Raw genomic sequence first — 27,079 nt, forward strand, 5'->3', positions numbered from 1 at the left:
AAACTACCCCTGAACTGAGTAACTTGTTGGGACATGTTGGAGAATAAAATGCACCACAGTTACTCGCCCAGACTACTCCGACAGCACCTCCCAAACCCACCACCTCTCCCTGCAGGAAGGACAAGGGCAGTGGGAGCAGGGGGACACCACCACCTACAGGTTCCCCTCCCAGTCCCACCCTACCCTGACCTGGAAATACATGGCCGTTCCTTCACCATCACTGGGTCCAAACCCTGGAGCTTCCTCCCAACGGCACCGTGGGAGCAGCTTCCCCACACGGACTGCAGCGGTTCAAGGGGGCAGCTCCCCCCCCTCCTCCAGGGGCAGGTGGGGATGGGCAATAGACGCTGGGTCTGCAATACTGGGATTGCAGAAAATGAAGAAACATTGAAAAACTCTCTGGTTTTAACTCACAACAAGGTTTTGCTGTGTATTCAAATAAAAACCTTCCTGTGAGTGGGGTTCTGTTTAAGATGCGACTGTAGTTAGTCATAATGGAAAAGTTTACAAATAAATCCATCATGATAGAACATAGAACAGTACAACACAGAACAGGCCCTTCGGCCCACAATGTTGTGCTGACATAGCAATTCCCTGCTACCTACAGAATACCCATATCCCTCCATCTTCCTCTCATTCATGTGCCCATCCAAGCCCCTCTTAAAAGCCCCCAATGAATTTGCCTCCACCACCCTATCAGGCAACACATTCCAGGCACCCACCACTCTCTCAGTAAAAAACGTACCCCTCATGTCTCTTCTAAACCTACGCCCTCTCACCTTAAGTGCATTCCCTCTGGTATTGGATTGCTCAATAATGGGAAAAAGATATTGCCTGTCCATCTTATCTGTGCCCCTCATCATTTTATATACTTCCAACAGATCACCCCTCAGCCTCCGTTGCTCCAGAGAAAAGAGCCCAAGTTTGTCCAGCCTCTCCTGATAGCACATGCCCTCTAATCCAGGCAGCATCCTAGTAAACCTCCTCTGCACCCTCTCTAAAGCCTCGACATCCTTCCTGTAGTGAGGTGACCAGAACTACACATAATACTCTAAATGCAGCCTAACCAGAGTTCTGTAGAGACACATCATAACTTCCTGACTCCCATACTGTGATCACTCTGCACCTCTGATCAGTGAGGACGGGTGGTTACGGAGTGTCAGGGAGCAATGCTTAAGGTGTAACGCTTGTCCTTCATAGAAACCGCAGAGTGACTTCGGCTGCCATCAATGCTCTCCCAGTGACCTTGTGTCTTTCTCCCACAGAGAGGGGAACAGCTTGCCGTGGCGGTGAAGACCTGCAAAAGCGACTGCACGTTTGAGGTCAAGGAGAAATTCCTCTCAGAAGGCAGTAAGGGTTGCTCACACACAGCGTGGACTGGCCGCTGTAGCTGGATGCCGGAGACATTCAGCGGGCCGTGCAGTAGCTGTGGAGAGAAGAGCCGAGTCAATGGTCCACACCGATGATCTATCATCAGCACCCGGCCAGGTTCCCTCTCTACAGAGACACACGGAACCACAGATGCTGGAATCTGGAGCCAAAAACAAACAGCTGGAGGAACTCAGCGGGTTGGGCAGCATCTGTTGGGGGAAATGGACAGTCGACATTTTGGGCTGAGATGGACTGAGGGTCCAGGTGAAGGGTCTCGACCCAAGATGTTGACTGTCCATTTCCTTCCACAGACGCTGCCTGACCCGCTGAGCAGCTCCTTCATTTATGGGTTTTATCTCAGATTTCCAGCATCTGCAGTTTTTGGAATGGAGTCATAGTGTGTTACAGCACAGAAGCAGGCTACTCGGCCCACCATGTCCATGCCGACCGTGGTACCTAGCCACACCGATCCCATTTGCCAACATTGGGTCCATATTCCTCTGTGCCTTGCCCACTGCAGTGCTCAGCTCGATGCCCCTGAAGCGAACGATTCCAAAGTTGTCTCATTCCAAGTCGCTGCTGAGCCTCAGGATTCTGCTGGACCAGATAAAGTGGATGGTGACAGTCATTTTCCCAGCGTAGGGGGGTCTAAAACTGGAGGGGATATGAGCCAAATGCGGGCAAATGGTATTAGTTCAGACAGGCACAGTGGTCAGCATGGACAAGTTGGGCCGAAGGTCCTATTTCTATGCTGTATGACTCTATGATTTGAACTCATGTCCCTGGATCCTGGACCAGAAGTTTGGCTCCCCGCCCAATTATTTAACCACTGGGATGGAGATGTCCACACAGACATCTCCTGTACCCAGAACGTCACCACACAGTGATGTCTGCCAGGAGGTGGAGATCCCACACCAGCTTCATCACTGCATGTGTCACAAGCAATCATCACAACCGTCACTCAGTCACCTCTGGGCTCAACACCTCTGGTTGTGTGTGTCTCTCACCCTCCCTCACCCTCTCTCCATCTCTCCCTCCCTCTTACACTGCACTTTCTCTGTAGCTGTGACACTTTACTCTGTACTGTTACTGTTTTTACCTGTACTACATCAATGCACTCTGTACTACCTCAATGTCACTGCACTGTGTAATGAATTGACCTGTACCATCGGTTGCTAAGACAAGCTTTTCACTGCACCTCAGTACAAGTGACAATAATAAACCAATTCCAATACCCGACTCTCCACCTCTCTCCCTCCCCCTCTCTCCCTCCCCCTCCCTCTCCCTTTCCCTCTCTCTCCCTCTCTCACCCATCTCTCTCTCCCTCTCGCTCCCTCCCTCTCTCACCCTTTCTCTCTCTACATTACTCTGTCTGTCACTTTCTCTCCCTCCATGTCAGTCCCTCGCTCTCTCTCTGTCTCTGACCCTCTGTGTGTGTGTGTGTGTGTGTGTGTGTGTGTGTGTGTGTGTGTCCTTCTCTCTCTCTGACATATACTCTCTCCACATCTCTGTCTCTCTGGGTCACACTCCGGGACTCTCTCGGGCTCTCTCCCAGCCAGCGGATCCACACGGACAATTCCCAGCACTCCCTGCCCTGCCCGGAGATGTCTGGGCGCGGCAGTGTTTGAGTTTCCACCTTCAGTAAACAGTTCCCTTTCCTTTCCCAGTGATCATGCAGCCCCTGGACCATCCCCACCTCGTCAAACTGATCGGGATGATCGAAGAGGAGCCGGCCTGGCTAATCATGGAATTATATCCTTATGGAGAGGTGAGGGGAAGTGGGGGGAGAGGCAGGAGTAGGTGGGAACTGAAGCTGAAACATTCACGTCCTACCTCAGAGACTGTGGGAGGGGCAGTGAGAGAGTGTCATAGTGAGGGAGGGGTGGTACTGAGGGAGGGTCACACTGTGGGAGGGGGTACTGAGGGAGGGTCACACTGTGGGAGGGGCGGTACTGAGGGCGGGTCACACCGTGGGAGGGGCAGTACTGAGAGAGGGTCACACTGTGGGAGGGGTGGTACTGAGGACGGGTCACACCGTGGGAGGGGTGGTACTGAGAGAGGGTCACACTGTGGGAGGGGTGGTACTGAGAGAGGGTCACACTGTGGGAGGGGTGGTACTGAGGGAGGGTCACACTGTGGGGGGTGGTACTGAGGGAGGGTCACACTGTGGGGGGGGGCAGTACTGAGGGAGGGTCGCACTGTGAGAGGGGTGGTACTGAGGGAGGGTCACACTGTGGGAGGGGCAGTACTGAGGGAGGGTCACACTGTGGGGGGGGGCAGTACTGAGGGAGGGTCACACTGTGGGAGGGGTGGTACTGAGGGAGGGTCGCACTGTGGGGGGTGGTACTGAGGGAGGGTCACACTGTGGGAGGGGTGATACTGAGGGAGGGTCACACTGTGGGAGGGGCGGTACTGAGGGAGGGTCACACTGTGGGAGGGGTGGTACTGAGGGAGGGTCACACTGTGGGAGGGGTGATACTGAGGGAGTGTCGTGGTGAGGGAGGGGCGGTACTGAGGGGGGTCAGTACTGAGGTAGGGGCGGGACTGCAGTTCCCGGAATTCCCATCTCCCAGACATGCCCAGAATTCCCAGCTCCCTGTGGTGCCTAGACGCTCAGTGACACCATGGGACTGGCCGAGGGCGGAGAGGACAGCAGGTGCAGGGACCTCGGTGCTGGGAATGGAGCTCCCAGGAGCCCTCTCCCCGGGTTCCTAACTCCCTGCTCTCCGGAGGCTGATCACAATCCTTGTGCTTTGTTTTAAACCCAGCTGGAGAGTTACCTGGTCACAAACAAAGCCACTCTAGAAGTGGTCACACTGGTGGATTACTCGTGGCAGATCTCCAAAGCCCTCGCCTACCTGGAGGGGGTGAAGGTTGTGCATCGGTACGTTCTGCCGTCACCTTGAACTAGCAGGGCAGCTGGTCAGAGGGAGGCAATGGTACTGCTATTGTTTGTACCGATTAGTTACTAGTTAACTGTGTAAACCATTTAGTTAGCTGCTGGAAGTAGGATCAGTGGCCACCTTTCTGCTCCCGGCCTCTCCGAGTAGTGCTGACCCTGTGATGCCTGATCTCCGCCCACATCAGGCTTGCTGCATTTTGTATTCCGTCTGCTTGTCAAGGCATCGCAGGAATATCCTCGGAAAATAAAAGCCAGCCATTTCAGACAGAGCTGAGGAAGCTGGGGAATGTCTGGAATTCCTCAGGCATTGGATACATCCAAGGCCAAGACAGATTCATGGTCTTAGTGGTGATGGGGGTGGGGTCGTGACACAGGGAGGGAAGGAGGGCCAGGGTCTGGTATTGGTAACTGGTTTATTACTGTCACACTTACCGAGGTACAGTGAGAAGCTTTAGTCTATGCGCCATCCAGACAGATCATGCCATACATAAGTACATCGAGGTAGTACAAAGAAAACAGAATGCAGAATAAAGTGTCACAGCTACAGAGAAAGTGCAGTGCAGGCAGACAATAAGGTGCAAGGACCACGACGAGGGAGATTGGAAGATTAAGAATTCATGTTTTAGCCTTTGAGAAGTCGTTCAAGTGTCTGGTAACAATAACGATGGATAGAGGCTATCCTTCAGAATCAGGTTATCGCCGACATATCAGGTTGAATGTGTTGTTTTGCGGCAGCAGTACAGTGAAAGACGTAAAATTACTGCAAGTTGCCAAAAATAAATAAATAGTGCAAAAAAAGAGGAATAATGAGGGAGTGTTCATGGACCGTTCAGAAATCTGATGCCGGAGGGGAAGACGCTGTTCCTGAATCATTGAGGCTCCTGTACCTCCTCCCCGACAGTAGTAACATGAAGAGACCATGTCCCGGATGGTGAGGGTCCTTAGTGATGGGTGCTGCCTGCTTGAGGCACCGCCTCTTGAAGATGTCCTCGATTCTCAAAGCGGCTGCGCAGGTTGACTCTGTGGTTAGGAAGGCATATGGTGTATTGTCCTTCATCAATCGGGGAATTGAATTTAGGAGCCGAGAGGTATTGTTGCAGCTATATAGGTCCCTGGTCAGACCCCACTTGGTGTATTGTGCTCAGTTCTGGTCGCCTCACTACAGGAAGGATGTGGAAGCCATAAAGAGGGTGCAGAGGAGATTTACAAGGAGGCTGCCTGGAATGTGGAGCATGCCTTATGAAAGCAGGTTGAGGGAACTCGGCCTTTCCTCCTTGGAGCGACGGAGGATGAGGGGGTATATAAGATGATAAGAGGCAGTGATAGGGTAGATAGTCAGAGGCTTTTCCCCAGGGCTGAATTGATGGCCACAAGAGGACATAGGTTTAAGGTGCTGGGGAGTAGATATAGAGGAGATGTCAGGGGTAAGTTTTTTACTCAGAGAGTGGCGAGTGTGTGGAATGGGCTGCCAGCAACGGTGGTGGAGGCGGATACGATAGGGTCTTTTAAGAGACTGTTAGATAGGTACATGGAGCTGAGAAAAATAGAGGGCTATGGGCAAGCCTAGTAATTTCTAAGGTAGAGACATGTTCGGCACAGCTTTGTGGGCTGAAGGACCTGAATTGTGCTGTAGGTTTTCTATGTTTCTATGGTGGGGAGGGCTGTGCCCGTGATGGAACTGGCTACAACCCTCTGCAGCCTTTTGCAATCCTGTGCATTGGAGCCTCCACACCAGGCGGTGATGCAACCAGTCAGAATGCTCTCCACCGTACATCTGTAGAAATTTGTAAGAGTCTTGAGCCCTGAGCCTGATGGTATGTGTTCTCAAGCTTTTGTACCTTCTGCTCAATGGGAGGTGGGAGAAGAGAGAATGTCCAGGGTGGATGGGGTCTCTGATTATGCTGGCTGCTTTACCGAAGCAGTGGGAAGTGTAAACAGAGTCCAAGGAGGGGAGGCTGGTTCCCGTGATGCACTGGGCTGTGTCCACAACTCTCTGCAGTTTCTTGCAGTCCCAGGCAGAGCAGTTGCCGTACCAAGCTGTGATGTATCCAGGTAGGATGCTTTCTGTGATGCATCTAGAAAAGATGGAGCTGGTCTGATCACTTGTGTTTCCAGTAGGTCAGGCCTGAGGTTGCCAACAGCCCGATTTACACAGAACTTCATATACAGTAGCTGGGGGCAAAGTTGGTCATCCCATCCCATTGGCCATCCCGTTTGGTATTGATACCAAACCCAATCTTCTTACAGAACCATCGTAGACAGTGCGGGGAATCCCCAGCACAGCTCCACGACCAAAAAAGGAAGGGCTGGTGACACCATCACCTTGTTGCCATACAGCCCATTGCACAGAAGGAGTTGAGGACCACTGAATGTCCCACACGATGCTGGGCCTTGGTCCAACATGTCAACATGTTCAGGACCCCGATGCCATGGCTGGGCCCCTGGGTCCACCCAATGTGGATCACTGGCTTCATAAACTGCCCCTGACCTGAACGTTTCCCTCGGAAAAGATGTGACAGCCAATTTTAGCTAATTGGGTACCCAATTGGCTTAATGGTAGGAAGCAGAGAGCAATGATGGAAGGTTGTTTCTCAGACTGGAGGCCCGTGACCTGTGGTGTGCCTCAGGGGGTCGGTGCTGGGCCCATTGTTGTTTGTCATCCATATCAATGATTTGGATAAGATTGTACAGGGCACAGTTGGTACGTTTGCAGATGGCACTAAAATAGGTGGGATCATTGATTGAAGATGGTTATCAGGATTTACAGAGGGATCTCGATCAGCTGGGTCAGTGGGCCAAGGAATGGCAAATGGAGTTTAATTTGGGAAAGTGCAAGGTGTTGCATTTTGGGAAGACAAAAGAGGCTAGGACTTTCACTCTGAACAGTAGAGCCCTGAGGGGTCTTGTAGAACAGAGGGACCTTAGAGTACAAGTACACAGAACATAGGACACGACAGCACCATACAGGCCCTTCGGCCCACAATGTGGTGCCGACATTTCATCCTGCTCTAACATCTATCTAACCCTTCCCTCCCACATAGCCCTCCATTTCTCTATCATTCATGTGTCTATCTAAGAGTCTCTTAAATGTCCCTAATGTATCTGCCCCCACAACCTCTGCCGGCCGTGCGTTCCACGCGCCCACCACTCTCTGTGGAAAGAACTTACCCCTGACATCCCCCTTATATCTTCCTCCAATCACCTTAAAATTATGCCCCCTCGTGTTAGCCATTGTCACCCTGGGAAAAAGTCTCTGACTGTCCACTCGATCTATGCCTTTTATCATCTTGTAATGGTTTCCTGAAAGTGGTGTCGCAAGTAGACAGGGTGGTGAAGAAGGCGTTCGGCACACTGGCCTTCATCAGTCAGGGCACTGAGTACAGGAGTTGGGAGGTTATGTTGCAGTTGTACAGGACATCGGTGAGGCCACACCTGGAGTATTGTGTCCAGTTTTGGTCACCCTGTTGTAGGAAAGGTGCCATTAAGCTGGAAAGAGTGCAGAGGAGATTTACAAAGATGTAGTCAGGACTCAAGGGACTGAGTTATGGAGAGGGGTACAGCAGGTCAGGACTGTTTTCATTAGAGTGTAGGAGAATGAGGGGTGATATTATAGAGGTGTATAAAATCATAGCTAGGGTGAATGCACTCAGTCTTTTTCCCAGGGTTGGGGAATCAAGAACTAGAGCGCACAGGTTTAAGATGAGAGGGGAAAGATTTAATAGGAACTTGAGGGGCAACTTTTTCACCCAGAGGGAATTGGAATTGGTATCGGTTTATTATTGTCACTTGTACCGAGGTACAGTGAAAAATTTGTCTTGCATACCGTTCGTACAGATCAATTGAGGTGCACAGTACACTGAGGTAGTACAGGGTAAAACAAGACAGATTGCAGAATAAAGTGTTACAGTTACAGAGAAAGTGCAGTGCAGGCAGACAATAAGGTGCAAGGCCATAACAAGGTAGATTGTGAGGTCAAGAGTCCAACTTATCATACTAGGGGACCGTTCAATAGTCTTATAACAGTGGGATAGAAGCTGTCCTTGAGCCTGGTGGTACGTGCTTTCAGGCTTTTGTATCTTCTGCCCAATGGAAAGGGGGAGAAGAGAGAATGTCCCGGGTGGGTGGGGTCTTTGATTATGTTGGCTGCTTTACCGAGGTGGTATCATTTGTAAGCTTGTAGATGGAGTTAGAGCAGACTCTGGCCACACAGTCGTGAGTGTATAGGGAGTAGAGTAGAGGGCTGAGGACGCAGCCTTGTGGGGCACCAGTGTTGAGAATAATCGTGCCGGAGGAATTGGTCAGTGTATGAAACGAGCTGCCAGAGGAAGTGGGTGAAGCAGGTACATTAGCAACATTTAGAAGACATTTGGACGGGTACACGGATAGGAAAAGTTCAGAGGGATATGGGCCAAATGCAGACAAATGAGACGAGCTCAGGTAGGCACCCTGGTTGGCACGGACTGGTTGTGGCGAAGGGTCTGTGTCCGTGCTGTGTAGCTCTGTTAGAGTTCAATAACGCGATGGATTTTCTGCCCTGATGTTGATTCCTCGAAGGCCTTTGGCTCCCTCCCTCTCCCTCCTCCCCTTCCCACTGAGTCGCCTCACCTTGTTTCCCACTGCCGGGAGTTAACCTTCCTCCTTCCCCACAGGGATATCGCCGTTCGGAACGTCCTGGTAGCTGCTCCGAGCTGCGTGAAGCTGGGTGATTTTGGTCTCTCGCGTTACATTGAAGAGGACAATTACTACAAAGGTAGGGGAAGAGTCCTCGGCACCCAGTGCCCACGGTACCAGCACACATGGGTCACTGACCCTGGTACCCAGTGCCCACGGTACCCAACACCCCGTGTGTCACTGACCGTGGCACCCAGTGCCCATGGTACCCAACACCCCATGTGTCACTGACCCTGGTACCCAGTGCCCACAGTACCAACACCCATGGGTCACTGACCCTGGTACCCAGTGCCCACGGTACTCAACACCCCGTGTGTCACTGACCGTGGCACCCAGTGCCCATGGTACCCAACACCCCATGTGTCACTGACCCTGGTACCCAGTGCCCACGGTACCAACACCCATGGGTCACTGACCGTGGCACCCAGTGCCCATGGTACTCAACACCCCATGGGTCACTGACCCTGGTACCCAGTGCCCACGGTACCAACACCCATGGGTCACTGACCCTGGTACCCAGTGCCCATGGTACCCAACACCCCATGGGTCACTGACCCTGGTACCCAGTGCCCACGGTACCAACACCCATGGGTCACTGACCCTGGTACCCAGTGCCCATGGTACCCAACACCCCATGGGTCACTGACCCTGGTACCCAGTGCCCACGGTACCAACACCCATGGGTCACTGACCCTGGTACCCAGTGCCCACAGTACCAACACCCATGGGTCACTGACCCTGGTACCCAGTGCCCACAGTACCAACACCCATGGGTCACTGACCCTGGTACCCAGTGCCCATGGTACCCAACACCCATGGGTCACTGACCGTGGCACCCAGTGCCCATGGTACCTGCCCCCCCCCGTGGGTCACTGACCCTCGGCAGTCAGTGGCCGTGGCATCTACTCCCCCATGTGTCACTGCCCCCTGGCATGGTGCCCATGAGACTGTCCCGAGTGCTGTGTCCCATCCCATCACCTCAGCAGTGGCAGTAACTCTCCACCTCTCTCCACAGCGTCAGTGACCAGGATGCCCATCAAATGGATGGCACCGGAGTCCATCAACTTCAGGCGTTTCACCTCCGCCAGTGATGTCTGGATGTTTGGTGAGTGTGCGCAGCGGGATCACCCCCTCGCCCCTGACCGGAGGACCAGCCTGTCACCCTCTCCCCAACCCCCCCCAGACCAGGGGGCCACCATCTGCCCAGACAGCCAGAGTCACAGAGTGGTACAGCACAGAAACAGGCCCTTCGGCCCACCATGGGCATGCTGACCTCAGTGCCCACCTCTACCAATCCCATCTGCGACATTAGGTCCATATCCTCCTGAGCCTTGCCCACGTGTGTCTGTCGAAATGTCTCTGAAACGTGCTGAGCAATCTGGGGTCCCGCGCCCAAGGAAGGACGTGACGGCCCCGGAGAGAGTCCAGAGGAGGTTCACAGGAATGATCCTGGGAACGAAAAGCTTAAATGAGGAGTGTTTGACGTCTCTGGGCCTGTACTCGATGAAGTTCAGGAGGATGAGGGAAATCTCATTGAAACCTGCCGGATACTGAAAGGCCTGGATACAGTGGACGTGGAGAGGACGTTTCCATCAGTGGGAGAGTCCAGAATCCGAGGGCACAGCCTCAGAATAAAGGGACGTCCCTTTAGAACAGAGATGAGGAGGAATTTCTTGAGCCAGAGGGCAGTGAATCTGTGGAATTTGTTGCCACAGAGGGCTGTGGAGGCCAAGTCATTGGGTGTGTTTAAGGCAAAGATTGACAGGTTCTTGATTGGTGAGGGGGTTAAGGGTTCTGAGGAGAAGGCAGGAGAATGGGGTTGAAAAAATAATCAGCCCTGATTGAATGGGAGATGGGCCGAATGGCCTGACTGATCCTGTATCTCATGGTCAGACAGTGGTGGCTGTAGCTGCCTCCAGCACCAGTTCCGGCATCACCTTCCAGTCACAAACCACTCTGTAAAAACCCTTCCCCTCGCACCCCTGCTGAGGGGTGGTGTTCCCGCGTGTCTGCTACCCTAGTCCCGGCTGGTGGAGGTGGTGGGTTTGGAATGACGGAAGGAGAGTGGGAATCCGGGGAAGCCGCTGCTCGCCAGCCGGGATGTTCCCTCAGTGGACTGCACTGGGCGGCTGGTCTGACCACCCCGAGGTGTCTCCTGACCCCGTGGTAAGTCTCCGCTCTGGGCCGACCACAGGTGTGTGCATGTGGGAGATCCTCAGCTTCGGGAAGCAGCCTTTCTTCTGGCTGGAAAACCGGGATGTGATCAGCGTGCTGGAGAGAGGCGACAGGCTCCCGAAGCCTGAGGTGTGTCCACCGACTCTCTACACCCTGATGACCCGCTGTTGGACCTACGAACCACGGGAAAGGCCAAAGTTCACCGAGATCGTCTGCTCGTTGAGGTAGGGATGTCAGCAGGGGTGGCTGGGGACCAGTCCGAGGGAGGGTGAAGGTGTCGGGGAACCTCGCCGGCACTTGAGGGGCTAAACTCAACGTACCTGGGATCATTCCCCGCTGGAATCACCGCAGAACCGACCGGGAGACGGGCGAGTCGCACCTCTCGTGCATCAAGGTGGATGAATAATCCCACGCAGAGGCTTCCTCCGAGGGAAACCCATCCCTGTCAAAGGTCCCAGACCTGGAACACTGACCTCTCTCCGCGGATACTGTCTGACCCACTGAGGGGCAGCCCTCTGATTTCATTAATGAAGAACAACCTTATTTACAAACAATTTCACAGCACAGGAACAGGCCCTTCGGCCCACTGTGTTGTGCCGAACTCACTAAACTAGTACTTAAATGCTGAACTTAACTAATCCCTTCTGCCTACACAAGGTCCACATTCCTCCATTCCCTGCACATCCATGTTCCTGTCTAAGAGCCTCTTAAACCCCTCTATTGTACCTGCCTCCACCCCCACCCAGCCCCCCTGCCCCCCCTGCCCCTGTCCCCTTCCTCTCCTTGTGATCATCCAGGTTCTCCAACCCTTCCACTCCCTCCTTTCCAACCCCTCTCCCACCCCCATAACTGACTTCCCCTACCCCCCACCATTCCCATCTGACCCCACCGTCCACCCCCTGTACGGTTCTACTCCACCTTCCTCACATTACACTCCACCCATCACCTCCCGGCCCCTGCCCCACCTCCCCTTCCCCCTCCCCCTCCCCCTCATCCTCCCCCACCTGGATCCACCCAACACCTCCCTGCCCCACCTCCCCCTCACCCCTTTACCCTGACTCCCTTCTCCACCCTCAGTCCTGACGCAGGGTCTCGACCCGAAACGTTGACCATCCCTCTGCCCCCACGGATGCTGCCTGAATCGCCCTCCCCACGCGCAGCAGTGCGAGGCGTCCACGCTGCCTCAGTGTGCGTGACGGGGCCACCTCACTGCCTCAGTGTGCGTGACGGGGCCACCTCACTGCCTCAGTGTGCGTGACAGGGGCCGTCTCACTGCCTCAGTGCGTGACAGGGGCCGTCTCACTGTCTCAGTCTGCGTGACGGGGGCCGTCTCACTGCCTCAGTGTGCGTGACGGGGGCCGTCTCACCGTCTCAGTCTGCGTGACGGGGGCCGTCTCACCGCCTCAGTGTGCGTGACGGGGGTCATCTCACTGCCTCAGTGTGCGTGACGGGGGTCGTCTCACTGCCTCAGTGTGCGTGACGGGGGTCGTCTCACTGCCTCAGTGTGCGTGACGGGGGTCGTCTCACTGCCTCAGTGTGCGTGACGGGGGTCGTCTCACTGCCTCAGTGTGCGTGTGCCTCAGTGTGCGTGACAGGGGCCGTCTCACCGCCTCAGTGTGCGTGACGGGGGCCGTCTCACCGCCTCAGTGTGCGTGACGGGGGCCGTCTCACCGCCTCAGTGTGCGTGACGGGGGCCGTCTCACCGCCTCAGTGTGCGTGACGGGGGCCGTCTCACCGCCTCAGTGTGCGTGACGGGGGTCGTCTCACCGCCTCAGTGTGCGTGACGGGGGCCGTCTCACTGCCTCAGTGTGCGTGATGGGGGCCGTCCCACCGTCTCAGTGTGCGTGACGGGGGTCGTCTCACCGCCTCAGTGTGCGTGACGGGGGTCGTCTCACCGCCTCAGTGTGCGTGACGGGGGCCGTCCCACTGCCTCAGTGTGCGTGACGGGGGTCGTCTCACCGCCTCAGTGTGCGTGACGGGGGCCGTCTCACTGCCTCAGTGTGCGTGATGGGGGCCGTCCCACCGTCTCAGTGTGCGTGACGGGGGTAGTCTCACTGCCTCAGTGTGCGTGACGGGGGCCGTCCCACTGCCTCAGTGTGCGTGACGGGGGCCGTCCCACCGTCTCAGTGTGCGTGATGGGGCCACCTCACTGCCTCTGTCCTGTCCCGCAGTGACGTACACCAGATGGAGATGGTGCAACGCGAGGAACGCAAGTACTGGACAGAGCGCAGGCTGACCACACGGAACCCCGACACCACGGTGGGCACCAACGATCCCCCACCCAAGGTAGGGTCACAGAAAGAGACAGCACAGAATCAGGCCCTTCGGCCCATCGAGTCTGTCCTGACCATCCACCACCCACGTAAACCAATCCTCTCTCACCACGTTCCCATCACTTCCCACAGATTCTACCCCCCACCCCCACCTAGACACCAGGGGCAATCCACAGCGACCAATTAACCCAGCAACTCGCACGTCCTGGGGTGTGGGAGGAAACCGGAGCACCCGGGGGAAACCCTCGCGGTCACAGGGAGAGCGTGCGAACTCCGCTCAGTCAGGATTGAGCCCGGGTCTCCGGAGTCACGAGGCAGGGGTTCTACTAGTGTGGCACTCTGCCGTCCACTGGATGAGCTGAGAAGAGCCTCGGCATTGACTGTGCAGTCAATGTGCTGACACATCAGCTCTCAGTCCGCACACAGCACTTCGTTACAGTCCGTCGCTGCCCTCCACACACACAGGGTCCTCAACACCAGTCACCTCTGCACTGAAGCCGCTGACTTCTGGGCTCAGTACGCTCCTTGGGGTGGTGACGCACTTCATTGATCTCAGCCTCGGTGGAGTGGGGGAGGGAGTGGGTGGAAGTGCGATGTGGGGAGCTGCGTTGTGGTGGGAGGCAGGGATAGACCGGAACTCTGGCTGCCAAAATGCCCTTGCCCCGTGCCCATGAACAGCGGGGGCTCTGTCGTCAGAAGAACACAAGTGGTACGTGTGGAGAGGAGAGCTGGTCCACGCTGCAGGTCGGGGATTGTGAAGAAGCGTCACTGACCTGACACACCGACTGGGTCCTCTCTCCACACACTGGCTGAGTTTTCCAGCACCCGTGCTCTTGACATTTCTCTGCTCCCCATTATAAGTTCTGCATTTCTGACTGTGAGGGACCTGTATTTGTCTTCACTAAACTTTTTCTTTTCTCTTGTAGAAGTTTATATAGACTGCTTTTGATGTTCCTTGCCAGTTTGTCTCAAACACTGTGTTTTCTCTCTGATTCAAGCTCTGGGTCCTTTTTTGCTGGATTCTAAACTGCTCCCAATGCTCAGACCTCCTACTTTTCCCTGGCATTGTGTACATCCTTCTTCTTTGGGTCCAAACCAGAGAACAGCACAGAAACAGGCCCTTTGGCCCATATATGCTGTGCTGACCATGAAGAATACTATCCTTAACTTCCTTTGTTGGCCAAAGTTGGTCACTTTCCTTTTGTGGCTTTGCTCCAGAAAGTAATGTCCAGCTGTTAGAGTTCCTTCACTTGCCCTTAAATGTTCACCATTTGCCCCTCCAAGGGCGTGTCTGTTAATACCCTTGGCTCCCCAGCCTATTGGAGCCAACTCACTCCACATACCTTTGTGTAATTCCCTTTGTTTAAATGGAGAACCCACTAAGATCATGGCTGATCCAGTCTTGGCCTCAGCACCACTTTCCCACCTTGAATGGATACAAGGACTGGTGTGGAGGATTCCAAGAATTCCCAACACACTGAGAGAAGAAATTGCTCCTCAGCTCCGTCTGAAATGGGTGAGGTCTCATTCTGAAACTCAGCCCCCCCAGGTCAAACTCCCTCTCCGCACCCACCCTCTCAGTCCCTCTCACCATCTGAAATGCAAAGGTCATTAGATGCCGGGGGTCCCGAACAGTATGGGTGACCCCTGAGCAGGGGTTCCCACCTGTGACTGGGCTGAGCCCATCCTCAGACCTGGAGTGCGAGACATTCAAGTCCTGTACAACAGGGCCCTGGGTCTCTGTCCCAACCTAGCAGTGGGAGAATGACCTAGTACCTCTGGGTCTAACCCCCTGCTGTGCACGGGGAGGGATCCGCAGGGACCTAACTCTCCTCACTGGAGAAACAAACATTGCAGGAGCTGGAAATCTGAAATAAAATAGAAAATGTTGGAAACACTCAGCAGGTCAAGCAGCATCTGTGGGGAGAGGAACACAGGTAATGTTTTAGGTTGAAGATCCTTCATCAAAGTCAAGGTTGAGGCTACTGTGATCTGCACATGTCCATGTGTGCACAGCATCACAGGCACATCGCAGCAGATAAGCAGCATTCACAAGAAAAACAAATTAAACATAAATTATACAAGAATACAAAATTATGCAAGACATTCAGGTGAAGGGTCTTCACCCTGACCTGTTAACTCCGCCTGACGTGCTGAAAGTTGCCAGCATTCTATGCTTTTATTTCAGATTTCAAGCATCTGCAGATTGTCTTTACTGTTATCTCCTCATTGCCCCATGAGGAAAGATTGGACCAGCTGGGAACGTGAGTGGGGACTTGATGATCTGAGAGGTCTTGACAAGAGGGGTGTGGAGAGGATCTTTCATCTTGTGGGAGAACTTTGAACCAGCTTCACAGCTGAAAATCAAGGGCCCATCATCTAAGACAAAGTTGGGACTATATCTTTTTCTCCGAAGCTTTTGAGCCTTTGGAACTCTCTTCCTCAAAGGGCGGTGGAAGCAGTCTGAGGATTTTGGAAGCAGAGGTGGAGAGATCCTTGATAAATGAGGGGGTGGTAGGTTGGGCGGTGAGGTCACATTCAGAGCAGCCATCACTGTTATTCACTGTTGGGGCAGACTTGGGGGGCTGGGTGACCTCCTCCTGCTCCAAATGTGGACGTTCATACATATCTGAAGGTGGGTTCTGTGGTGCAAGGGTCCATATTGTCCTCTGACAGGGCGAGATCACTACCCTCCACATCAGGCCTGATTCATGTGAGGCCCTTCTTCCTTGGATAAGGAGCCCCTGGCCTCCGTTAACTGTGAGGGCCGTGCTAACCTCCGGAACTCCCTGCCCCAGAGACTGTGGAGGTTCGATCATTGGAAATACTTGAAGTGGGGGACTAGATACTTTTTGAAAAATCAGAAGGGAGAGGATTGAGGGCGATGAAGAACTGGCACAGAAGAGGAAATGAGGCCTGGGGCAGATCAGCCACAGTGGTATTGAGGGGCCGAGTGGCCTATCCTGCTCCTGTGTTCTTGTGAATAGAATTAATTTGGTTTCAATTGTTTTCTGTCGCAGCCCTCAAGAACGAGAGTATTGAAAACAACACCGTCTGCAATGCTGTTTCCGAACCGCGGACTTCAGTTCCAGGTAGGGGTCTCTCGGCGAAACTTAACGTGAGTGCTGAGCATTGCAGGTGGAAAGCCCAGATGATGCAGGGTTTCTGGTTGGCCAGGGATCTGGAGTGGTGACGTTCTCTCTGTGATCAGAGGCAGCTGAGACATCTCATTGACTTCTCTTGCATATCGTTAAAATAACATCAAGCTCAGCCCCACATTGTTTCAGCTCCAGGAGTTTTTGGGAACATGCTGGTGTGTTGTTGACCCATTTCGGGAGGACTGTACCTGATGAAGTCATGGATTCAAGGAGCCGCACACTGGTTGTCTACGAGAGGCTGACCAGGAGGTTAAGAAAATAAATGGTGTGTAAATCGACCGGAGAGATTGCTGGAATAAGGGGTTGTCCTTTGAGGAGGATTGAGTGGGTCTGGTTGTGTGCATTGGGGTCGGAATGGGTGACCGACTCCTGTTCCTGAATTTATATGTTTGAGCTCTCGATCTCGCCTGTACGAGGGAGGGTTGGAAAGAAAGGAGGCAGACCTGTGGGCAGTGTGAGGCAGCGAGGTGGAACCGTGTGGACGAAGTAAAAGAAGATGGGTATCTCAGATCGGGGAGAGGGAGACAGTCAGGCCAGTGTGGGTCTGACCGGCGGAACTGCAACAATGGCCGAGATTTGGGTGGGGGCAGCCTGCCAGGGTAGTAGGGTTATGGATCACTTCACAAAGCTCTCTTGGACCTCAGCTGACCCAGCAGAGGATGGGAATGTTAGCCTTGCCTCCTGTGGATGCTGAGGGGCCAGGTTGAATTCTGGTGACATCTGAGTCTTGGTGATGTGGGCACGATCCTCTCCTGATCTGGTGGAGGAGCTCCCACCGGAGAAGCCAGTACGTTGTCCTCCTCCAGTAATGCTTTGTGATATGACAGCTGCTTGTTCCACCATCCATGTGTGCTTCCCCAGCCTTAGCTTCCAGGCTCGACTCCAGCTGGACGCCGAGGAGAAGGAGTGAGATGACCCTGTGGTCCTGTGCTGTCGAACTGGCCGTGTGTTGGCTCTCTGTGTTCCCAAGTGCTTGCCCTGTGCCCTGTGTGTGCTGCCTTGTCGCTGATTGCTTTGTTCTGTGTGCTGTCTGCTTTGCCCAGGTTCCGGAGTCCCTCTGTGCCAGCTCACCACACATTCCTTGCTCACCCAGTAACGAGGCACCGGCTGACTCCACAGAGAACAGCCCCCCGAAGCCGTTTAGAAGACTCAGTATGCGGGTAAGCGTAGCTTGCTTGTGTTTTGACTTGTGGTGCAGTGGTGTGTGTGTGTGTGTGTGTGTGTGTGTGTGTGTGTGTGTGTGTGTGTGTGTGTGTGTGTGTGTGTGTGTGTGTGTGTGTGTGTGTGTGTGTGTGTCTGTGTCTGTGTCAGAGTTAACTATCAAGCCAGCCTTCTCCCAGTCCCCTGACAGTGACAACACAGGGAGGTGAAGAAGGTGTTTGACACGCTGGCCTTCATTGGTCAGGGCACTGAGTACAGGGACATCATGGTACAGCTGTACAAGATGTTGGGAAGGTCACATCTGGAGTACTCATACAGTTCTGGTTGCCCAGCTATAGGAAGAATGTCATTAAACTGAAAAGGGTGCAGAAAAGTCTTGTGAGGATGTTACTGGGTCTGGAGGGTTTGAGTTACAAGGAGACACTGGACAGGCCGGGACTGTTTTCCCTGGAGTGAAGGGAGCTGAGGGGGGACCATACGGACGTTTATAAAATCATGAGGGGTGTAGATAACGTGGATGATCACAGTCTTCCCCAGGGTCGGGGAGTTTAAAACAAGAGGGCACAGGTTTAAGGTGAGAGGGGAAAGAAGTGTGAGGTGTTGCATTTTGGAAGGACAAATCAAGGGAGGACATACACAGTAAATGGTAGGGCACTGAGGAGTGCGGAGGAACAAAGGGATCTGGGAGTTCAGATACATAATTCCTTGAAAGTAGAGTCACAGGTAGACAGGGTTGCAAAGCTTTTGGCATCCTGGCATTCATAAATCAAAGTATTGAGTACAGGAGTTGGGATGTTATGGTGAGGTTGTATAAGACATTGGTGAGGCCAAATTTGGAGTATTGTGTGCAGTTCTGGTCACCTAACTATAGGAAGGATATCAGTAAGATTAAAAGAGTGCAGAGGAGATTTACTAGAATGTTGTCGGGTCTTCAGGAGTTGAGTTACAGGGAAAGATTGAGCATGTTAGGACTTTATTCCTTGGAGCAGAGAAGAATGAGGGGAGATTTGATAGAGGTTTACAAAATTATGAGGGGTATAGACAGAGTTAATGCGAGTAGACTCTTCCCACCTAGATTAGGAGAGATAAGTACGAGAGGACATGGCTTTAGGGTGAAAGGGGAAAGGTTTAGGGGGAACATTAGGGGGAACTTCACTCAGAGAGTGGTGGGTGTGTGGAACGGGCTGCATCTGATGTGGTAAATGCGGGCTCACTCTTGAGTTTTAAGAATAAATTGGATAGATACATGGACGGGAGAGGTCTGGAGGGTTATGGACTGGATGCAGGTAAATGAGACTAGCAGAATAACATTTTGGCACAGACTAGAAGGGCCAAATTGCCTGTTTTTCTGTGCTGTAGTGTTCTATGGTTCTATGGTTCTAAAGGGGACCTGAGGGGCAACTTTTTCCACACAGAGTGTGGTGGGTGTGTGGAACAAGCTGCCAGAGGAAGCGGTAGAGGTGGGTACAGTTACAACATCTAAAAGATATTCAGACAAGCACACGGATAGGAAAGGTTTAAAGGGATATGGGACAAACACTGACAAATGGGATTGGCTCAGGAAGGAAACTTGGTCGACATGGACAAGTTGGGCCGAAGGCCCTCCTGTTTCTGTGCGGTATCACTCTGTGGCTCTAAAGGCAGGGCATTGCCTTCCCTTGTAACTTGGAGGCTGGATGTCTCCAACCACAGACTCCAGTGAAGAACCTTTGAAGGGTAGGAGATGTGCCTGATCCCAAAAGCTGGAGCCTCCGGCAGTCTGGGACTCCAGCAGTACTGCGGAGGTGGTGACTGCCTGCGGAGGGAACTTTGACCGGGCCACAGGGGAAGGGTTTGGACATCTCCACCCTGCCTTTGCTTGTATTCCCCGCCCGCTATGTTCCTGCCTCAATCCCAATGCAGCAGAGCGCCAGGAACATTCTGGAAGTGGACACAACACTTGGCGTCCTCGGGTCACACAGCACAAGGAGAGGCCCTTCGGCCCAGCACAGCCATGCTGACCACGGACCTGTGTGTTGACCGCAACTCCCCCTGTGCTCGGGTTGTCCTGGGCAGCTGCTGAGTGTGGGGATAGGCTTGGTACATTAACTGGTCAGTGTCACCCCAACACCCTGCAGTCTCCAGTTACTGCAGACACAAGAGCAGACGCTGGAAACCTGGAGCCACACACAAAGTGCTGGAGGAACTCAACGGGTCAGGCAGCATCTGTGGGGGGAGATGGACAGTCCACGTTTTGGCTCAAGAACCTGCATCAATTATTGGCCAGAGACGGCCTCCTGCTGCAGTGGCCAGTTGCACCCTTGCACCCAGGCCAGTGTGAGGTGGTAGGGCAGTGTGGGGGTCACAGGGAGTCCCTGGTCTCCACAGCTCACAGATCATGTGGACCCTCAACCCACCGTGTAGCCCTAGTGTAGATCACATCCTCAAGGCCACTGGGAGAGGACAGTGCCAGGTCTGGCTGGGACAGGACTGTGTTCTACTGGCTGATCTCCTGACTCCGATTCTGACCTCACGATCTACCTTGTTGTGACCTTGCACCTTATTGCACTGCACTTTCTCTGTAGCTGTGACACTTTACTCTGTACTTTTATTGTTTTTACCTGTACTACGTCAATGCACTCTGTACTAACTCAATGTAACTGCACTGTGTAATGAATTGACCTGTGCGATCGGTATGCAAGACAAGTTTTTCACTGTACCTCGGTACAAGTGACAGTAATAAACCAATACCAATACCAATTAATCATTGTCCATTGAAAACAGCACGAAACACCATGTCCAAGCTAACCTTCAAATACCCATCTATACTAATTGGTAATTGGTTTACTATTGTCACATGTACCGAGAGACAGTGAAAAATTTTTGTCTGCCTGCCATGCAGACAGATCATTCTGTGCATCAGTACATCGAGGTATTACAAAGGGAAAAGCAATCGCATTTACTGCCACTTGGTCTGTACCTTTCAATGCCTTGGCAATTCAAATACTTGACCAAATACTTCTTAAATTTAGTGAGTTCCAGATTCCAACCACCTCCGGCTGAAAAGTGTTCTTCCTCAGATGTTCTTCCATTAAACCAAGAGCTGCTGGTTTTAGACAGCTCTGCCTCGAGGAACAGTTCCCTCGCATCCACTACACCTCTCCCCCTCACAATGTGGCACCTCATCAGCTCCCCCCTCAGCCTCCTCTGTTCCAACAGACCCAGACAAGTTTGCTGCTAACATTTGTGTGGAACCTGACCATCTCCCTGTGTCCGTAGGAAGCAGATCTCATCGGGGAGATTAACAGCAAAGAAGATGCTCAGAAGCTCTGGGAGATGGAACAAGCCAAGCTCCAGGAGAAGATCAGACAGCAGCAATGGGAAATGGCGCAGGATAGGGAGTGGCTGGAGAAGGAAGAGAAGCTTCTGGTAAGGCATGATCACGCCACCCTGTAACTGGCACGCCTTGACTGCACTGCTAGGGAGCTTTCACTCGGGACGGAGGCAGTGCATAGAATCATTCTGATGCAAGTTGATGGGTAAAATAGTTGGAAGGGCTCGAGAACGTAGGACATGGAACAGAACAGCACAGGAACAGGGCCTTTGGCCCACGATGGCAGCTGCAAGAAGGTGGCATGGACCGGATGGTGGGGATCCTTGATGACGGATGTTGCCTTATTGAGCCAGCGCCTCCTGTAGATACCCAGTGGTGGGGAGGGATGTGCCCGTGATGTACTGGGCAGAGTCCACTACTCTCTGCAGCTTCTTACATTCCTGCGTATTCGAATTGCCGTCCCAGACCCTGCTGCAACTGGTCACGATACTATCAACAGTACATCTGTAGAAGTTTGTTAGCGTATTCGGTGACAAGCCAAACCTCCTTAACCTCCTAAGAAAGCAAAGACACTGATATTTATTAAGACATTTATTTATCAGTCACATGTACATCAAAACACATAGTGAAATGTGTCTTTTTGCGCTACTGAGAATGTGCTGGGGGCAGCCCGCAAGTGTCGCCACGCTTCCAGCGCCAACATAGCATGCCCACAACTTCCTAACCTGTACATGTTTGGAATGTGGGAGGAAACCGGAGCACCCGGAGGAAACCCACGCAGACACGGGGAGAATGTACAAACTCCTTACAGACAGCAGCCGGAATTGAACCCGAGTCGCTGGCGCTGTAATAGCGTTACACTAACTGCTACACCACTGTACTGCCCTCAGCCATGTCTTCCTTGTGATTGCATCTCTGTGCTGGACCCAGGACAGGTCATCTGATATGTTAATGCCCAGGAATATGAAGCTGCTGGTATAGTATCTATGACAGGATCCATATCCCTCTATTCTCTGCACATCCATGTGCCTGTCTAAGAGCCTCTTGAGCACCTCTATCGTATCTGCCTCCACCCCCACCCCTGGCAGCACATTCCAAGCACCCACCACTCCCTGGGTAAAACCCTGCCCTGCACATCTCCTTTGAACTTCCCCTCTCTCACCTTAAATGCATGCCCTTGAGTATCAGACATTTCTACTCTGGGAAACGACTCTGAGTGCCTACCCTATCTATGCCTCTCATAATTTTATAAACCTCTCTCAGGTGTCCCCTCGGCCTCTGCCGCTCCAGACAAAACAATTCAAGTTTGTCCACTTTTGTGGGAGGAATGGGACTTAGTGGATGGTTATACAGAGAGCCAGCATCTCCAGTTCAAGATGACCAAACAGAAACATCTCAAATGGCCTCCTCTGATCCATAGCTATTCAATGATTCTGTGCAAGATTAACTGTGACCACAAAGTCAATGGATTGTCAGAGAAAGCCATCAGCTTCATGATGTTCTGCAGGAAGGGATCTGCCATCCTCACCTGGTCGTCCCCACAGTCCAGCCTGAATGTCCCGGCCACACCAGCACGCTTGCCTCTGACCCACCCTGCGCCATGGTCCAGTGTGCCCTCGGGCTGGGCAATAAGCACTGACCTCGGCGACATGAGAACATGTCTGGGGTTCTCGAGGGTTGTCCATTCAGCCTCTTGAGCCCGCTCCAGTCAGATCGTGGCTGATCCTATCAGGGCCACGTTCCTGCCAGTTGCCTACAGCCCTTCCCTCCCCACACACCACTGGTACCAGCCTCACGCCATGGATATGTTCAGTCACTCCCCCTCCACGTCTAACTCAGGCAGAATTCCACAGATTCCCCATCACCCTCGGAGGAAATCCCTCCTCGAGTCCACCTGGAATGGGCCACCCCTTATTCGGGAGGCACTCCCCCCAGTCCTTGATACACCCACCAGGAGGAACATCTGCTCAGCACCCAGCCCGCCCATCCCACTCAGGATCTGATCAGTTGCAACAAGATGCCCCCTCATTCATCTGAACTCAAGTAAGTGTGGGCACAAGCTGCTCCATCCCTCGGCACAGGACAACCCTCCCTCCCTCCCAGGAGTTCACCCCCAGCATTGCTACTGTTGCTCCTTTATTTAAGGATGCTCTTCAGCTGGAGACGGTGCACAAATGATTCATGAGGATGTTCCTGGGGCCAGAGGGGTTGGGTTATAAGGAGAGACTGGACAGGCCGGGACTGATTTCCCTGGAGCGAAGGAGGCTGAGGGGTGACCTTATGGAGGTTTATAAAATCATGAGGGGTGTAGATAGGGTGGACGATCACAGTCTTTTCCCCAGGGTCGGGGAGTCTGAAACTGGAGGGCACATGTTTAAGGTGAGAGGGGAAAGATTTAAAAGGGACAACTTTTTCACCCAGAGGGTGGTCAGTATATGGAACGAGCTGCCAGAGGGGTGGGTGAGGCAGGTACAGTAACAACATTTAAAAGACACTTATACAGGTTTGTGGATGGGAAAGGTTTAGAGGGACATGGGCCAAACACAGGCAAATGGGACTGGCTCAGGTAGGCACCTTGGTCAGCACGGACGTGTTGAGCCGAAGGGCCTGTTTGTGTGCTGTGCACCCTGATTCTATGACTTGAGGAAGGGCAGCAGGGATAAGCCAGGGGACTACCGACCAGTGAGCCGTGTGTCAGTGGCAGGAAGATTATCAGGAAGGTCTGAAGGGACAGTATTTGTGTTTGTTAGGGAAGGCACCGACTGATCGGGATGGCCCACGTGGCTTTGTGCCAGGAAACTCTGTCTCACTGATTTGACAGATGTTTGAGGAGGTAACAAAGGAGATTGATGATCCTGGGGCAGTGAGTGTTGTCTATACCGACCTCAGTGAGGTCCCCCACGGTCGGCCGGTGCAGAAGGTTCAGGCACATGGGACCAATGTGAGCTGCGTAACTGGACCCAACACTGGCTTGGTAACAGGAGCAGAGGGTGTGGGGGAGGGGTGTTCCTCTGACTGGAGGTCTGTGACCAGTGGTGTACCTCAGGGATCGGGGTTGGGACCTCTGTTGGTGGTGATATTCAGTGACAATGGATGTGAGCGTAAGAGGTGTGCTTCGTGAGTTTGCGAGTGACCATTGGTGGTGGTGTGGATACCGAGGAAGGTCACAGCAGGATAGAGATCAGGTGGAAGGTTGGGCGGAGCGTTGACAGATGGAATTTAATCCTTACAAGTACGAGGTGGTGCATTTTGGGAAGTCAAATCAGGATAGGGCGTATGCAGTGAACGGTGGGGCGCTAAACAACGCTGATGAACAGAGGGACCTTGGGGTTCAAGTCCATTGGTGGATAAGCTGGTGAAGAAAGTGCACGGCACCTCAAATCCCAACAAACAGATAAAGCCAGGGATGCTCCTGAATGTCTCCTCCAAAACAGATCGTCTTCTCCAGGTGCTGGGATTCACCCTTGTTCTCTCTCCGCAGGCTCCAAATGAAAACCAGTCACAGAACGTAAGATTCTTTCTTCAATGTCATTTGCTTTCAAAGGAGGGTGGATGGGGGGGAGGGGACCCAGTGGGAGGGGTGTGTGGGTGATGGGAAGGTAGGGTGGGGGAGGGGAAAGAGATGGGGTAACAGGGGGCTGGGGTGGGTGTGGGAGGACCTGAAGATCAGGAGGGAGTGAGAAACGGGATGGTGGGGGAGCAAGTTACCGGGACTGGGAGAATTTGATGTTCGTGCTGTTGGGGTGTAGACTCCCCAGGGGGAACATTTACAGTCTCGTGTCCCGACTTTGTTTTGTCCTGGAGCTGTGGTCTGACCTGTGGGTTGTGGGATCCACCCCCCCCCCTTCTGCCCATCGCCTGCTGTTCCTGCCATTGAGTCCACCTACCGTCCCGTGTTGTAACCTCACTGGGCTGGGACCCCAACGTGTGCTCCTGCCCCCCTCACTGACCCAGGGTGGATCCACTGCCCTGACAGTAACGGGGAGCGAGGGATACGTCGGGCCAGGAGGTCGCAGGACATGGGGGGAACGTACCTGCTGCTGCTGATGGTTCACAGTGTCCCACGGAGACCCCGTCCGAGCTGTGGGATCTGTTTCTATTTGATTCATGAGCTTTCAGGGTTCAATGAGCAAATAATTGCCAATGTAACGGGTCTCTGTTTTCTTCTCAGGAGACTGACCAGGAGACGTGTTACAGTGAGTATCTGTAGTGGGAATGACCTGAGGCGTTTCCGTACCATGACGCAGTCCACAAAGATTTTCCGCGCGGTGGAACCGGGGTTGTCAGGGGCTTTGAGAGCATGTTCCTAGTCTACTCCCAATCACGCCACATTCCCAATCCCATTCCCAAACCCTGTGCCGGTTCCCACCTCCACTCCCAATCCCACTCCCACACCCCTTTCCCTGCTCCCACCCCTCCCGATTTTATAAGGAACATTATGCAGTTGGAATGAAGATATTTTAAAACTAAGTTCGGAATGGGGTCTCAGATCTCCCCGTATCCGATTCCAGGGGCTCGGATCTGGCTTGGGTTCAGTCAGAAGGATCTCTGTCCCGGGACATGTGGAGAGGGAAACTCAGGGAAGGAGTCCACAGCTGGAGGTGACACACATAACACCCAGAGTGTTCACAGCTGGAATGTGGAACTTGGACAGGGGTCGGAGTGAGGGGGAGTTTATCGTCACAGAGCTTGGGTCTGTGTGTCAAGGAGCTGGCGATGGCTTCTGAGTCAGGTTTTTGTATGCTTTGTTTTGTGTGTGTGTGTGCACTGCGCATGTGTGCGCGTGGTGTGTGTGTGTACAAGCGTGGGTGGTCTGTGCGTGTGCGTGGTGTGTGTGCGTGTGTGTGGTCTGTGTGTGTGCGTGGTGTGTGTGTGTGCGTGGTGTGTGTGTGCTGCTGCTGTTGGCATGGACTAATCTTATTTACTCTTCTTTGCAGCTGAGTTCACAGCAGCACCAGAGAAACCTCCGAGGAAGAATCCACCGGTGAGTGCTCAGGGCAAAGTACACCTGACCTGCGACCGCTTGTTCCACACAGCCCGTGACCTGTGACACGGTTCCACACAGCTCGTGACCTGTGACATGGTTCCACACAGCCCGTGACCTGTGACACGGTTCCACACAGCTCGTGACCTGTGACATGGTTCCACACAGCCCGTGACCTGTGACACGGTTCCACACAGCTCGTGACCTGCGACCGCTTGTTCCACACAGCCGTGACCTGTGACACGGTTCCACACAGCTCGTGACCTGCGACCGCTTGTTCCACACAGCCCGTGACCTGTGACTCGGTTCCACACAGCTCGTGACCTGTGACATGGTTCCACACAGCCCGTGACCTGTGACACGGTTCCACACAGCTCGTGACCTGTGACATGGTTCCACACAGCCCGTGACCTGTGACACGGTTCCACACAGCTCGTGACCTGCGACCGCTTGTTCCACACAGCCGTGACCTGTGACACGGTTCCACACAGCCCGTGACCTGTGACACGGTTCCACACAGCTCGTGACCTGCGACCGCTTGTTCCACACAGCCCGTGACCTGTGACACGGTTCCACACAGCTCGTGACCTGCGACCGCTTGTTCCACACAGCGGTGACCTGTGACACGGTTCCGCACAGCCCGTGACCTGTGACCGTCTGTTCCACACAGCCGTGACCTGTGACACGGTTCGGCACAGCCCGTGACCTGCGACCGCTTGTTCCACACAGCCGTGACCTGTGACACGGTTCCGCACAGCCCGTGACCTGTGACCGTCTGTTCCACACAGCCGTGACCTGTGACATGGTTCCACACAGCCCGTGACCTGAGGCAGCCACTGTTGGTCAGGTGACCTCTGTACTGGGACACAGTGCATGACCCCTCAGGCTCTCCCTGGGGTGACCTTTGCTCCCTGTTGCTCTGCTTGTTGAATTTGTCTCATCCTGTTAACCTCACTGAGGGTCCCACAAAGTCCGTGTCCACTGATGTCCCCCCACACCCCACACTGACCCGCCCCCACACACTGACCACCACCCCCCCCCCCCCCACACTGTCCCTGCCTCCTGACACAG

The 27,079-nt window shown here is 53.6% G+C and overlaps 1 protein-coding gene and 1 long non-coding RNA gene across 4 annotated transcripts in view; one reads left to right on the forward strand and one right to left on the reverse strand.

Annotated features, from left to right (window-relative positions):
- The window catches only part of ptk2ba (protein tyrosine kinase 2 beta, a), a 113,381-nt gene that overhangs the window by 79,051 nt on the left and 7,251 nt on the right, over positions 1-27,079 (forward strand). For 2 of the 3 annotated variants that reach the window (XM_052012658.1, XM_052012657.1), the window contains exons 16-28: positions 1,266-1,350; positions 3,039-3,139; positions 4,140-4,255; positions 8,923-9,023; positions 9,960-10,049; positions 11,139-11,343; positions 13,291-13,405; positions 16,413-16,484; positions 17,594-17,710; positions 20,970-21,119; positions 24,506-24,532; positions 25,196-25,220; positions 25,962-26,008. In XM_052012658.1, coding sequence (XP_051868618.1) covers positions 1,266-1,350; positions 3,039-3,139; positions 4,140-4,255; positions 8,923-9,023; positions 9,960-10,049; positions 11,139-11,343; positions 13,291-13,405; positions 16,413-16,484; positions 17,594-17,710; positions 20,970-21,119; positions 24,506-24,532; positions 25,196-25,220; positions 25,962-26,008 — 1,251 coding nt within the window. The remainder of the gene's footprint in view (positions 1-1,265; positions 1,351-3,038; positions 3,140-4,139; positions 4,256-8,922; positions 9,024-9,959; positions 10,050-11,138; positions 11,344-13,290; positions 13,406-16,412; positions 16,485-17,593; positions 17,711-20,969; positions 21,120-24,505; positions 24,533-25,195; positions 25,221-25,961; positions 26,009-27,079) is intronic. The other variant, XM_052012659.1, reaches the window with a different exon arrangement.
- Positions 26,000-26,612, reverse strand: LOC127568709 (uncharacterized). The gene is made up of 3 exons (XR_007956059.1): positions 26,508-26,612; positions 26,244-26,303; positions 26,000-26,126 (listed from the first exon to the last, which is right to left on the reverse strand). It is a non-coding gene; the product is annotated as an uncharacterized LOC127568709 (long non-coding RNA).

This window comes from Pristis pectinata, chromosome 3 (assembly GCF_009764475.1).
Source record: "Pristis pectinata isolate sPriPec2 chromosome 3, sPriPec2.1.pri, whole genome shotgun sequence".
NCBI lineage: Eukaryota > Metazoa > Chordata > Chondrichthyes > Rhinopristiformes > Pristidae > Pristis > Pristis pectinata.